Genomic DNA, 15001 nt, shown 5'->3' with positions numbered 1-15001 from the left:
CCCGGCACAGCCAGAAGAGGACTGGTTCCTCTCAGAGCCTGGTTCCTCTCTAAGTTTCTTCCTAGGTTCCTACCTTTCGAGGGAGTTTTTCCTAGCCACCGTGCTTCTACATCTGCATTGTTTGCTCTTTGGGGTTTTAGGCTGGATTTCTGTATAGAACTTTGTGACATCGGCTGATGTAAAAAGGGCTTTATAAATACATTTGATTGATTGATTGACATAGGCCATAGTTGACTGACTGGCTAGTGCAGTGCTCTAGTTGACTGACTGGATAGTGCAGTGCTCTAGTTGACTGACTGGCTAGTGCAGTGCTCTAGTTGACTGACTGGCTAGTGCAGTGCTCCAGTTGACTGACTGGCTAGTGCAGTGCTCTAGTTGACTGACTGGATAGTGCAGTGCTCCAGTTGACTGACTGGCTAGTGCAGTGCTCCAGTTGACTGACTGGCTAGTGCAGTGTTCCAGTTGACTGACTGGCTAGTGCAGTGTTCCAGTTGACTGACTGGCTAGTGCAGTGCTCTAGTTGACTGACTGGCTAGTGCAGTGCTCTAGTTGACTGACTGGCTAGTGCAGTGCTCCAGTTGACTGACTGGCTAGTGCAGTGCTCCAGTTGACTGACTGGCTAGTGCAGTGCTCTAGTTGACTGACTGGCTAGTGCAGTGCTCTAGTTGACTGACTGGCTAGTGCAGTGCTCCAGTTGACTGACTGACTGGCTAGTGCAGTGCTCTAGTTGACTGACTGGCTAGTGCAGTGCTCCAGTTGACTGACTGGCTAGTGCAGTGCTCCAGTTGACTGACTGGCTAGTGCAGTGCTCCAGTTGACTGACTGGCTAGTGCAGTGCTCCAGTTGACTGACTGGCTAGTGCTCCAGTGGTGACGACAGGGCATTTGTTTTTGCATAAGAAAGCATCTCCCTTGACATTCTGGAAACAACTACCCGCAGTAACAATAATGTGAGGCAAAGCACAATGCAGCACTTCCACTTGCTACTAAACAACTCAGCTGGGCACAGCAATAGTGTGTATACACACATACAGTTGTCTTTATGCGGCTGTTAGTAAAGAAATCAACCATCCGGATGTGCACGCTGAACACACACACACACACACACACACACACACACACACACACACACCATCCAAAGGGTTGAATGAGAAACCAGGAAGAGAGGCCAGGAAGAGAGGGTGAGGTCCACATGGCTAAGTGCACCAGCAGAGGGTTGAAGGAGAGGCCAGGAAGAGAGACCCAGGAAGAGAGGACAAGAAGAGAGGCCAGGAGGAGAGGTCAGGAGGAGAGGCCAGGAGGAGAGGCCAAGAAGAGAGGCCAGGAGGAGAGGACAGAGGAGAGGCCAGGAGAGGACAGAAGGAGAAGGTGAGATCCACATAAAATCAAATCAAATTTTATTTGTCACATACACATGGTTAGCAGATGTTAATGCGAGTGTAGCGAAATGCTTGTGCTTCTAGTTCCGACAATGCAGTAATAACCAACAAGTAATCTAACTAACAATTCCAAAACTACTGTCTTATACACAGTGTAAGGGGATAAAGAATATGTACATAAAGATATATGAATGAGTGATGGTACAGAGCAGCATAGGCAAGATACAGTAGATGGTGTCGAGTACAGTATATACATATGAGATGAGTATGTAAACAAAGTGGCATAGTTAAAGTGGCTAGTGATACATGTATTACATAAGGATGCAGTCGATGATATAGAGTACAGTATATACGTATGCATATGAGATGAATAATGTAGGGTATGTAACATTATATTAGGTAGCATTGTTTAAAGTGGCTAGTGATATATTTTACATCATTTCCCATCAATTCCCATTATTAAAGTGGCTGGAGTTGAGTCAGTGTCAGTGTGTTGGCAGCAGCCACTCAATGTTAGTGGTGGCTGTTTAACAGTCTGATGGCCTTGAGATAGAAGCTGTTTTTCAGTCTCTCGGTCCCAGCTTTGATGCACCTGTACTGACCTCGCCTTCTGGATGATAGCGGGGTGAACAGGCAGTGGCTCGGGTGGTTGTTGTCCTTGATGATCGTCATGGCCTTCCTGTAACATCGGGTGGTGTAGGTGTCCTGGAGGGCAGGTAGTTTGCCCCCGGTGATGCGTTGTGCAGACCTCACTACCCTCTGGAGAGCCTTACGGTTGTGGGCGGAGCAGTTGCCGTACCAGGCGGTGATACAGCCCGCCAGGATGCTCTCGATTGTGCATCTGTAGAAGTTTGTGAGTGCTTTTGGTGACAAGCCGAATTTCTTCAGCCTCCTGAGGTTGAAGAGGCGCTGCTTTGCCTTCTTCACGATGCTGTCTGTGTGAGTGGACCAATTCAGTTTGTCTGTGATGTGTATGCCGAGGAACTTAAAACTTACTACCCTCTCCACTACTGTTCCATCGATGTGGATAGGGGGGTGTTCCCTCTGCTGTTTCCTGAAGTCCACAATCATCTCCTTAGTTTTGTTGACGTTGAGTGTGAGGTTATTTTCCTGACACCACACTCCGAGGGCCCTCACCTCCTCCCTGTAGGCCGTCTCATCGTTGTTGGTAATCAAGCCTACCACTGTTGTGTCGTCCGCAAACTTGATGATTGAGTTGGAGGCGTGCGTGGCCACGCAGTCGTGGGTGAACAGGGAGTACAGGAGAGGGCTCAGAACGCACCCTTGTGGGGCCCCAGTGTTGAGGATCAGCGGGGTGGAGATGTTGTTGCCTACCCTCACCACCTGGGGGCGGCCCGTCAGGAAGTCCAGTACCCAGTTGCACAGGGCGGGGTCGAGACCCAGGGTCTCGAGCTTGATGACAAGCTTGGAGGGTACTATGGTGTTGAATGCCGAGCTGTAGTCGATGAACAGCATTCTCACATAGGTATTCCTCTTGTCCAGATGGGTTAGGGCAGTGTGCAGTGTGGTTGAGATTGCATCGTCTGTGGACCTATTTGGGCGGTAAGCAAATTGGAGTGGGTCTAGGGTGTCAGGTAGGGTGGAGGTGATATGGTCCTTGACTAGTCTCTCAAACAGGAACAATGGTGGCCCTCTTGAAGCATGTGGGAACAGCAGACTGGAGTAGGGATTGATTGAATATGTCCGTAAACACACCGGCCAGCTGGTCTGCGCATGGTCTGAGGGCGCGGCTGGGGATGCCATCTGGGCCTGCAGCCTTGCGAGGGTTAACACGTTTAAATGTTTTACTCACCTCGGCTGCAGTGAAGGAGAGTCCGCATGTTTTCGTTGCAGGCTGTGTCAGTGGCACTGTATTGTCCTCAAAGCAGGCAAAAAAATGATTTAGTCTGCCTGGGAGCAAGACATCCTGGTCCGTGACTGGGCTGGTTTTCTTCTTGTAGTCTGTGATTGACTGTAGACCCTGCCACATACCTCTTGTGTCTGAGCCGTTGAATTGAGATTCTACTTTGTCTCTATACTGACGCTTAGCTTGTTTGATAGCCTTGCGGAGGGAATAGTTGCACTGTTTGTATTCGGTCATGTTACCAGTCACCTTGCCCTGATTAAAAGCAGAGGTTCGCGCTTTCAGTTTCACGCGAATGCTGCCATCAATCCACGGTTTCTGGGAATGTTTTAATCGTTGCTATGGGAACGACATCTTCAACGCACGTTCTAATGAACTCGCACACCGAATCAGCGTATTCGTCAATGTTGTTGTCTGACGCAATACGAAACATATCCCAGTCCACGTGATGGAAGCAGTCTTGGAGTGTGGAATCAGCTTGGTCGGACCAGCGTTGGACAGACCTCAGCGTGGGAGCTTCTGGTTTTAGTTTCTGTCTGTAGGCAGGGATCAACAAAATGGAGTCGTGGTCAGCTTTTCCGAAAGGAGGGCGGGGCAGGGCCTTTATATGCGTCACGGAAGTTAGAGTAACAATGATCCAAGGTTTTTCCAGCCCTGGTTGCGCAATCGATATGCTGATACAATTTAGGGAGTCTTGTTTTCAGATTAGCCTTGTTAAAATCCCCAGCTACAATGAATGCAGCCTCAGGATGTATGGATTCCAGTTTGCAAAGAGTCAAATAAAGTTCGTTCAGAGCCATCGATGTGTCTGCTTGGGGGGGAATATATACGGCTGTGATTATAATCGAAGAGAATTCTCTTGGTAGATAATGCGGTCGACATTTGATTGTGAGGAATTCTAAATCAGGTGAACAGAAGGATTTGAGTTCCTGTATGTTTCTTTGATCACACCACGTCACGTTAGCCATAAGGCATACGCCCCCGCCCCTCTTCTTACCAGAAAGATGTTTGTTTCTGTCGGTGCAATGCGTGGAGAAACCCGCTGGCTGCACCGCCTCCGATAGCGTCTCTCCAGTGAGCCATGTTTCCGTGAAGCAAAGAACGTTACAGTCTCTGATGTCCCTCTGGAATGCTACCCTTGCTCGGATTTCATCAACCTTGTTGTCAAGAGACTGGACATTGGCGAGAAGAATGCTAGGGAGTGGTGCCCGTCTCCGGAGTCTGACCAGAAGACCGCCTCGTTTCCCTCTTTTACGGAGTCGTTTTTTTTGGGGGGGTCGCCGGCTGGGATCCATTCCGTTGTCCTGGTTGAAAGGCAGAACACAGGATCCGCGTTGCGAAAATCATATTCTTGGTCGTACTGATGGTGAGTTGACGCTGATCTTATATTCAGTAGTTCTTCTCGACTGTATGTAATGAAATATGGCATGGCTAAGTGCACAAGCAGAGGGTTGAAGGAGAGGCCAGGAGGAGAAAGTGAGGCCCACATGGTAAGTGCACCAGCAGAGGGTTGAAGGACAATACGCCCATACAGCCTTACAGTGGGATCGAGATAATTTCCAAAACACACTGGAACACGATTATCTCTCAACTGGAGAAAACTACAGGCAATACCCAGTCAATTGAAAGCACACACACATACACACACACACACACACACATACACATACAACTTTGAACAGATGATTGGATACGTATCTAGATACGTGGGCTCCGATACGATACAGGAACGATCCGTTTTAGTTTGAAATGATTCGGTGCGATTCTGCTTGATTAGAGCGTGAATCGATGAGATTCATTTCAATGCGATACAATTTGATGTACTGGCATTTGCTGCATACACACATTCATTTTCAATTTAAATTCAAATCTGCTGCAGCCCGTGTGTGTGTGTGTGTGTGTGTGTGTGTGTGTGTGTATAAATAATGTCTGTCTATGGTGTGTATACTAATGTCGGCACCTGATCTGAGCCACAAGGGAGACTAGGCATCTACCAACCCTGTACCACTATCAAATTAGAGGGGCAATGTAACTTGTTTTCTTGTTACCGCTCTTTGGTTTTCAAAATCACCTGACCCACTAATGAACTTCTTTTTCTGCAGATTAATTGTTTGCACTAGTAATGTAGCAATATTTAGCATTTACAAATGAACTATGACATAGCCAATGAATACATAGCAAAACTATGGATTTCACCCCCCCCATCTCAAAATCGAATGGTTTTGACCGTTTGGAAGTTTAGTGAGCTTCTTTTCTCCTCCTGCTTTGACCATGCGCCTCGCAAAGTGATTGCTGTTCTCGTTATGAAATTACCATTCATCGTTATGAAATTACCATTCATTGTTATGAAATTACCATTCATCGTTATGAAATTACCATTCATCGTTATGAAATTACCATTCATCGTTATGAAATTACCATTCATCGTTATGAAATTACCATTCATCGTTATGAAATTACCATTCATTGTTATGAAATTACCATTCATTGTTATGAAATTCTCGCAGCCTCGTGACAAAATGTGTAGAAAGAAGAAAATTATCTTTAAAACTGCAACATTGTCTCTTAGCCTCATACCAAAATGTGTAGAATAGCATTATAAAACTGCACATTGGAGATCGGTGCCCCAGGGCCCCAAATGTGGTAGTCCGGCTCTGTATATCTAAAATGAACATATACACTGATTGTTTCAAGCAAAACTACAAAAACTATTGCTGATGGTGAACCTGAACAATGGAAAGAAAATCCCTCCGTTCAGCCTATAGCCAGATCAGAGTTGTGTCTCCACTAGCTTAGCTTACTTTCATTCCAGTAAAACACCATTTTCAACAGCGCATCGATAACAATAAACTTAATAACTTGTAGATCAATGACTGTCAACACAGGTACATGCAGTTCAACACTGAAGAGGAGGATGTGTCAGTTGTCACAAAAGATGAGATGTATTTTCAGAAGGTAGATCTTTTCAGTGAATCTGCGATTTGTAACATTTAAATCCATTCTCTGACAAAGCATGCTACATTTGGATGGGTTTGAGGTCCGGGGACTGATGCAGTCACATCTTAAACATTTGATTTGGCAAACGATGCGTAGGCCTATCAGTGAATCGTTATATATATATAATTATAAAATATTATAAATTATAAAATATGGATTATTCTCTATAACAACCTGGCTGAGCAGACGGGGTGAGAAAGCCTTTCTGAAAACAGGACTTGAGTCACACAACAAGATAAATGATCTGTACTAAGAGAAAGATGAGCTGTTACCCTGACCAGTTATTTGACTACAACCAAAACAATCTCTATTGCTTCCTTTCACAACCATATGAATGATCATATTTCATGCATAGCAGGAAATTGCAGAACGAGACAAGTCGACCATAAAGTGTGAGTTGAGTTGCATGTGTCGTAAGAGTTTAGTGTGGGGTTATTGTGGCTTGCTGCTCTTAATTTCAGTCGATGAATAATGTAAGTTATTTAACACGCACGCACACACACGCACGCACGCACGCACACACACACCCCTTTAGTAGGCCAAAGGTAAAGATGATTTTATGCATCATAAATTGTCAATAGCGCAGGAGTTATGGTAATTTATTCAACTCATGTGCTGTATTGTTCACACAGAGATATTTTATCAAACATATTCAGATTAAACTCATCAAATAGCCCATAGGCCTACAGTGCTATTCCAGGATTTCAATCTTGGAAACAGCTATATTTGTAGAATACAGTAGAAGTACATGCATAAAGTTAGGGGCAGGCTGTGTGTACATACATACATACATACAGTCAACAATGTACCTAATGGAGGGCTTTGCTCCAAGGTAAAGACAAAAAAAAAGACTTGCTTACATAGCAAGCCAGAGCATTCAATATTATTACAGTATAATAAACATGCTATGTTACTACAGCTGAACCACCGTAACCTAAACACAACACGGATCTGGGGAAACGATCAGGACCACAGTAACTACGCAGTAAATGATTGGTTTAAAACACTCAATGTGTCTGGTGCTGTAGCCTCGTGAACCGTGTTGATCTCATTCCCTGAACCATCACATCACTGCGGCTTACGACACCCAAATGCAACAACAGTCAGACACTGATAAGTCCATCTCTATAGGCCACCAATACAAATGTATCAGTCAGTCAGGACACTGATAAGTCCATCTCTATAGGCCACCAATACAAATGTATCAGTCAGTCAGGACACTGATAAGTCCATCTCTATAGGCCACCAATACAAATGTATCAGTCAGTCAGGACACTGATAAGTCCATCTCTATAGGCCACCAATACAAATGTATCAGTCAGTCAGGACACTGATAAGTCCATCTCTATAGGCCACCAACACAAACACAGCAGTAAGTCAGGACACTGATAAGTCCATCTCTATAGGCCACCAATACAAATGTATCAGTCAGTCAGGACACTGATAAGTCCATCTCTATAGGCCACCAATACAAATGTATCAGTCAGTGATAAGTCCATCTCTATAGTCAGTCAGTCAGGACACTGATAAGTCCATCTCTATAGGCCACCAATACAAATGTATCAGTCAGTCAGGACACTGATAAGTCCATCTCTATAGGCCACCAATACAAACACAGCAGTGAGTCAGGACACTGATAAGTCCATCTCTATAGGCCACCAATACAAACACAGCAGTGAGTCAGGACACTGATAAGTCCATCTCTATAGGCCACCAATACAAATGTATCAGTCAGTCAGGACACTGATAAGTCCATCTCTATAGGCCACCAACACAAACACAGCAGTGAGTCAGGACACTGATAAGTCCATCTCTATAGGCCACCAATACAAATGTATCAGTCAGTCAGGACACTGATAAGTCCATCTCTATAGGCCACCAATACAAATGTATCAGTCAGTCAGGACACTGATAAGTCCATCTCTATAGGCCACCAATACAAATGTATCAGTCAGTCAGGACACTGATAAGTCCATCTCTATAGGCCACCAATACAAATGTATCAGTCAGTCAGGACACTGATAAGTCCATCTCTATAGGCCACCAATACAAACACAGCAGTGAGTCAGGACACTGATAAGTCCATCTCTATAGGCCACCAATACAAACACAGCAGTGAGTCAGGACACTGATAAGTCCATCTCAATAGGCCACCAATACAAACACAGCAGTGAGTCAGGACACTGATAAGTCCATCTCTATAGGCCACCAATACAAACACAGCAGTGATCTCTATAGTCAAACACAGCAGACACACTGATAAGTCCATCTCTATAGGCCACCAATACAAATGTATCAGTCAGTCAGGACACTGATAAGTCCATCTCTATAGGCCACCAATACAGTCCATCTCTATAGGCCAAATGTATGTAGCAGTCAGTCAGGACACTGATAAGTCCATCTCTATAGGCCACCAATACAAATGTATCAGTCAGTCAGGACACTGATAAGTCCATCTCTATAGGCCACCAACACAAACACAGCAGTAAGTCAGGACACTGATAAGTCCATCTCTATAGGCCACCAATACAAATGTATCAGTCAGTCAGGACACTGATAAGTCCATCTCTATAGGCCACCAATACAAAAGTCCATCTCTATAGGCCATCAAACACAGCAGTCAGGACACTGATAAGTCCATCTCAATAGGCCACCAACACAAACACAGCAGTAAGTCAGGACACTGATAAGTCCATCTCTATAGGCCACCAATACAAATGTATCAGTCAGTCAGGACACTGATAAGTCCATCTCTATAGGCCACCAATACAAATGTATCAGTCAGTCAGGACACTGATAAGTCCATCTCTATAGGCCACCAACACAAACACAGCAGTAAGTCAGGACACTGATAAGTCCATCTCTATAGGCCACCAATACAAATGTATCAGTCAGTCAGGACACTGATAAGTCCATCTCTATAGGCCACCAAGTACAAACTGATAAGTCCATCAGTCAGCAGTAAGTCAGGACACTGATAAGTCCATCTCTATAGGCCACCAATACAAATGTATCAGTCAGTCAGGACACTGATAAGTCCATCTCTATAGGCCACCAATACAAACACAGCAGTCAGTCAGGACACTGATAAGTCCATCTCTATAGGCCACCAATACAAATGTAGCAGTCAGTCAGGACACTGATAAGTCCATCTCTATAGGCCACCAAACACAGCAGTACAAACACTGATAAGTCCATCTCTAGGACCAACAAACAGCAGTAAGTCAGGACACTGATAAGTCCATCTCTATAACCAATACAAACACAGCAGTCAGTCAGGACACTGATAAGTCCATCTCTATAGGCCACCAACACAAACACAGCAGTGAGTCAGGACACTGATAAGTCCATCTCTATAGGCCACCAATACAAATGTACAGTCAGTCAGGACACTGATAAGTCCATCTCTATAGGCCACCAATACAAATGTAAGTCAGTCAGTCAGGACACTGATAAGTCCATCTCTATAGGCCACCAATACAAATGTATCAGCAGTCAGGACACTGATAAGTCCATCTCTATAGGCCACCAAAGTACAAATGTATCAGTCAGTCAGGACACTGATAAGTCCATCTCTATAGGCCACCAATACAAATGTATCAGTCAGTCAGGACACTGATAAGTCCATCTCTATAGGCCACTGACCATCAAAGGCCACACACAAAGTAAGTCAGGACACTGATAAGTCCATCTCTATAGGCCACCAATACAAATGTATCAGTCAGTCAGGACACTGATAAGTCCATCTCTATAGGCCACTAACACAAACACAGCAGTAAGTCAGGACACTGATAAGTCCATCTCTATAGGCCACAAACAAGTAAGTCAGACAATGTATCAGTCAGTCAGGACACTGATAAGTCCATCTCTATAGGCCACACAATACAAATAAGTCCATCAGTCCAGTCAGGACACTGATAAGTCCATCTCTATAGGCCACCAATACAACATGTATCAGTCAGTCAGGACACTGATAAGTCCATCTCTAAAGACCAACACAAGTAAAGGACACTGATAAGTCCATCTCTAAAGACCAACACAGCAGTATAAGTCCATCTCTATAGGCCACCAATAAAGACCAACACAGCAGTAAGTCAGGACACTGATAAGTCCATCTCTAAAGACCAACACAGCAGTAAGTCAGGACACTGATAAGTCCATCTCTAAAGACCAACACAGCAGTAAGTCAGGACACTGATAAGTCCATCTCTATAGGCCACCAACACAAACACAGCAGTAAGTCAGGACACTGATAAGTCCATCTCTATAGGCCACTAACACAAACACAGCAGTAAGTCAGGACACTGATAAGTCCATCTCTATAGGCCAAACACAAGTAAGTCAGGACATGTAAGTCAGTCAAACACAAACACAGTCAGCAGACACTGATAAGTCCATCTCTAAAGACCAACACAGCAGTAAGTCAGGACACTGATAAGTCCATCTCTATAGGCCACTAACACAAACACAGCAGTAAGTCAGGACACTGATAAGTCCATCTCTAAAGACCAACACAGCAGTAAGTCAGGACACTGATAAGTCCATCTCTAAAGACCAACACAGCAGTAAGTCAGGACACTGATAAGTCCATCTCTAAAGACCAACACAGCAGTAAGTCAGGACACTGATAAGTCCATCTCTAAAGACCAACACAGCAGTAAGTCAGGACACTGATAAGTCCATCTCTATAGGCCACCACAGCAGTCAGTCAGGACACTGATAAGTCCATCTCTATAGGCCACTAACACAAACACAGCAGTAAGTCAGGACACTGATAAGTCCATCTCTAAAGACCAACACAGCAGTAAGTCAGGACACTGATAAGTCCATCTCTATAGACCAACACAGCCCTCCTCTGACAGCGCTCTAAACAAAAACTACTTGTGTTGATCCATATCTAAAAGGAAGGAGGGGGAGGCCTTGCCTTGGCTACACTGCCTGGTGAATGTTTTTGGCAGAGGAACACGCCGCATGTCAACCGAACCAGCCTCACTCTCTCTTGCATCTGATTAGCATCCATCATGAACTAATGTAAACTTGGCCCCGTGTGACATGCAGGCAAACGGTGGCAAACCGACCAATGAGGAGCAGACTGCTGGAGAACAAAGAGTCAGTGACTCCAGCCCGACAGCTTCAGTAAGGGACTGATATTAAATCAACAACGTCATACGTCTTTGTCTCCACCTGTAATGGCACTTGGTCGTCAACACCATACCTTCTAACTCACAACAAGTGGCATTCTCCCACCTCCCCTCCTCCCCCCATCCATCAATACCCTCCTCCTCCTCTCACAACAACAAGTGGCATTCTCTCACCTCCCCTCCTCCCTCCTCCCTTGCATCTTCTTCTCCTCCCCTCCATCCATCCTGCTCTCCTCCATCCAGCCATCCCCTCCTTTGTCCCACCTCCCCAACACCATCTTCTCCCTCCATCCATCCTCTCCCCCATCCATCCAGCCATCCCCTCCTCCCTATTCTCCTTCCCTCCATCCTTCCTCCATCCAGCCATCCCCTCCTCCTCCATCCATCCTCTCCTCCATCCAGCCATCCCCTCCTCCCTTCCTCTTTCTTCTCCTCCCTCCATCCATCCTCTCCTCCATCCAGCCATCCCCTCCTCCCAACAGCCATCCCCTCCTCCCTATTCTCCTCCCTCCATCCAGCCACCCCCTCCTCCCAACAGCCATCCCCTCCTCCCAACAGTCTTCCCTCCCTCCCACCCACCCACCCATCCCCTCCTCCCTCCCACCCTCATCCATCCATCCCCTCCCTCCATCCATCCCCTCCTTCTTCTCTCACAACAACAAGTGAACAATTGGCATTCTCCCCCCTCCTCCATCCATCCCCTCCTCCCTCCATGCCCTCCTCCTTCCCTCACAACAAGTCAACAAGTGGCTATCCCCCCTCCTCCCCAAAAGCATGGTGATTATTTGACATTCTGGGCATCTAGCCAGAGCTCCAGATTCTTCTCTGAGCCACGCTCTGTTACTATGGCTGCTACAGCAGCTGCTTTCTGGGCGATGTGATCATCCTCAGTTACACATCTCACACACCTCCTTCCGCCCTCCTCGCCTCTGCCCCATGATTCTGTCCACATCTTGTCTATCAACATTATGGAGACTGACAGTGTTGTGTTCGAGACCAGACCAAGATCGGACACCTGTTTGATTGAGTGTGTGGACAGGTGTCTTTTATACAGGTAACGAGTTCAAACAGGTGCAGTTAATACAGGTAACGAGTGGAGAACAGCAGGGCTTCTTAAAGAAAAACAGGTCTGTCAGAGCCGGAATTCTTACTGGTTGGTAGGTGATCAAATACTTATGTCATGCAATAAAATGCAAATTAATTACTTAAAAATCATACAATGTGATTTTCTGGATTTTTGTTTTAGATTCCGTCTCTCACAGTTGAAGTGTACCTATGATACAAAATTACAGACCACTACATGCTTTGTAAGTAGGAAAACCTGCAAAATCGGCAGTGTATCAAATACTTGTTCTCCCCACTGTGTGTATATATATATATATATATATAAATAAGTCGATTAATCGGTATCATCTTTTTTGGTCCTCCAATAATCGGTATCAGGCGTTGAAAAATCATAATCGTCCCCTCTAATATGAATACAGGCACTACGACATCTTGCATTTCTGTCGTTCCATGATGAAGTTATAATACTTGCATTTGTTGGTATCCATATGCCTGTTTCGTTCACTGTGCATTCCAGTGACTGAACATGCTTGGATCAATCCCCAAATATGTATTATTCACAATAACACAAGATACATGATATAATAATCCTGCTTGTTATCCTCTTAAATATATCACAATGCATCACAGTATATTATTTAAAAACGCAGTGTTATTCAACAGCCACATGCATTCCCATCTCATAATAGGAGCTGTTTTCCTAGTAGTTGTTGGTCATAAGGAACCGCCAGGCAGGCAACCGCTTACCAGACCATCTTTGTTGTGAAACCATTAAAACACCGTCAAGCGGTAACTTTCAAATGCAGGCAATTAGGTTACTCTCATATCAAGAAAAAAACCACATTGATATGTAGGAAGAGAACGTCCAACCCAGCGTGGCATAAAATATGACATATGCTATTTTATTCTAAATGAGTTATCCTACAATTGAACAAAAGTATTATTTCAATGCAATGACAGGTCAATGCTGATGAATTGCCATTGTGTACAATCTGGGACCGGTTTATTACATCAACGCTACAGAGCGTGTGTTGTTTGCCTCGGCTACCCACTAAGATAGGTCACGTAAACACTGCGCTGGCCCTAACATAATCATTCAACGGGAACCCCTTTGTCCTCCTGTGTGTGATGCTAAATATGTTGACAGTCCATTGTTAACATTCAATCAGCACCATAACAGAAAGAAAATCACCTGGGTTATTCTGGTTGTGTTACTGTCTGCCCATCATTGAAATGCCTTGTTGCAGCGGCAGACAATGCGTGTAACACTTGTTTCACTGGAAAGTCTACACCTGTTGTAGTCCGCGCATGTGACCAATAAAATGGTATTTGATCAAATGTTCCCGTTCTATCTGTGCACGAAGCGATTAAACGCTGCAAAACACCGCTGCACAACAATAACAGCCGGCTCCCCGGCCACACACACACACACACACACACACACACACACACACACACACACACACACACAGTCACACACACCTTCAAGCTCGATCTGAGCGGTCCTTTCGCCGTCGTTTGGTTGAAGCCCACCGCTATCTCGTCCTCTGAGAATTCTTTCAGGCTTCCGTCTTGCATTAACACCATGTAGACATTACGCCGCAGTCCGGTTGAAACGTCTCTGTTTTCCTGCTGCTTGACAGCCTGTACAAGTCCTGTCAACGGAGCCCCGTCCCCTGTCGGACTCGGCGTAAACACCCGGCTCCCCAGGATCGAACGCTTTACCAAACGCCTCGTATGCATAGCGGTAAATGTTTAACACCGAATTTGAAGTGGTAAATATCTATCGATGGACGTCGAATTAGCTAAAATTGATACTGTAAACACGGACATTAAAACACAACACCGAAGCGGATAGACTATACTCTGCTGCTACCACGGTTCAAAACGAATGATATTCGAAAGTACGAATATGTGTAGGAAAAGCAACAAGCACCGATTAAGGAATGCATGAAAGCGAGTCATTCCCCGCCAAATAACCTCTTCAACCGACCGGCTTTCGATCTTTCTTCGTTCGATCTGTTTGTTTTCCTCACCGTCCCCGCTAAACTCACGAGAAAGCACAAAAAGACGGAACAGCCAAGCATTCTCGGACCGACAATGACATTTGTACAGCAATCTTTAAACCCAACAAAATGGCTTTGCCAATATACAAACAAAGCGATGCATGTTGGTCTACCCGAAATATAATTCAAATTTCACACATATTTTACACCGGTTTGCCGTCTGACAGGATGAAATTTGCTGAAATAGCCGCGTAAAGTGACTCCGGATCCAGATATGAGAAAATCCAGTTCGTAGCCGAATGCCAGGAGCCAGCGTCTGTACCGGCGGAATGCTGCCTATAAACATGTGCGGTCCAGCGGCCGACTCCAGCTCCCATTGGTCCGCAGAGCACACGCCTCCACTGGGCTACGCTCCCTTTTCTGTGTCAGTTTCGCTCCAACAGAAGGTAAATGAATCCGGAAAGGATGCTCCATTCAAAACAATGACGCAAGGATGGAGAGAAGCGGAGAAAAGGAGGAGGGAGGGGTTAGATGAGAGGAGAAAAAGAGG

General features: G+C 45.3%; 1 protein-coding gene across 2 annotated transcripts in view; it reads right to left on the bottom strand.

Annotated features, from left to right (window-relative positions):
- The window catches only part of LOC115117120 (zinc finger protein 704-like), a 100697-nt gene extending 85924 nt beyond the window's left edge, over window positions 1-14773 (bottom strand). For both annotated transcript variants that reach the window (XR_010464281.1, XM_065020248.1), the window contains exon 1: window positions 13928-14773. Coding sequence is in view for 1 of the 2 variants with exons in the window: in XM_065020248.1 (XP_064876320.1) it covers window positions 13928-14188 (261 nt within the window). In the remaining variant the exon portion in view is untranslated. The remainder of the gene's footprint in view (window positions 1-13927) is intronic.
- Window positions 14774-15001: the final 228 nt, after the last annotated feature.

The sequence above is a fragment of the Oncorhynchus nerka genome, linkage group LG7, assembly GCF_034236695.1.
Source record: "Oncorhynchus nerka isolate Pitt River linkage group LG7, Oner_Uvic_2.0, whole genome shotgun sequence".
NCBI classification, from domain to species: Eukaryota; Metazoa; Chordata; class Actinopteri; order Salmoniformes; family Salmonidae; genus Oncorhynchus; species Oncorhynchus nerka.
Note: the sequence above shows the minus strand (reverse complement) of the source record. Positions and strands in the feature narration are given on the sequence as shown.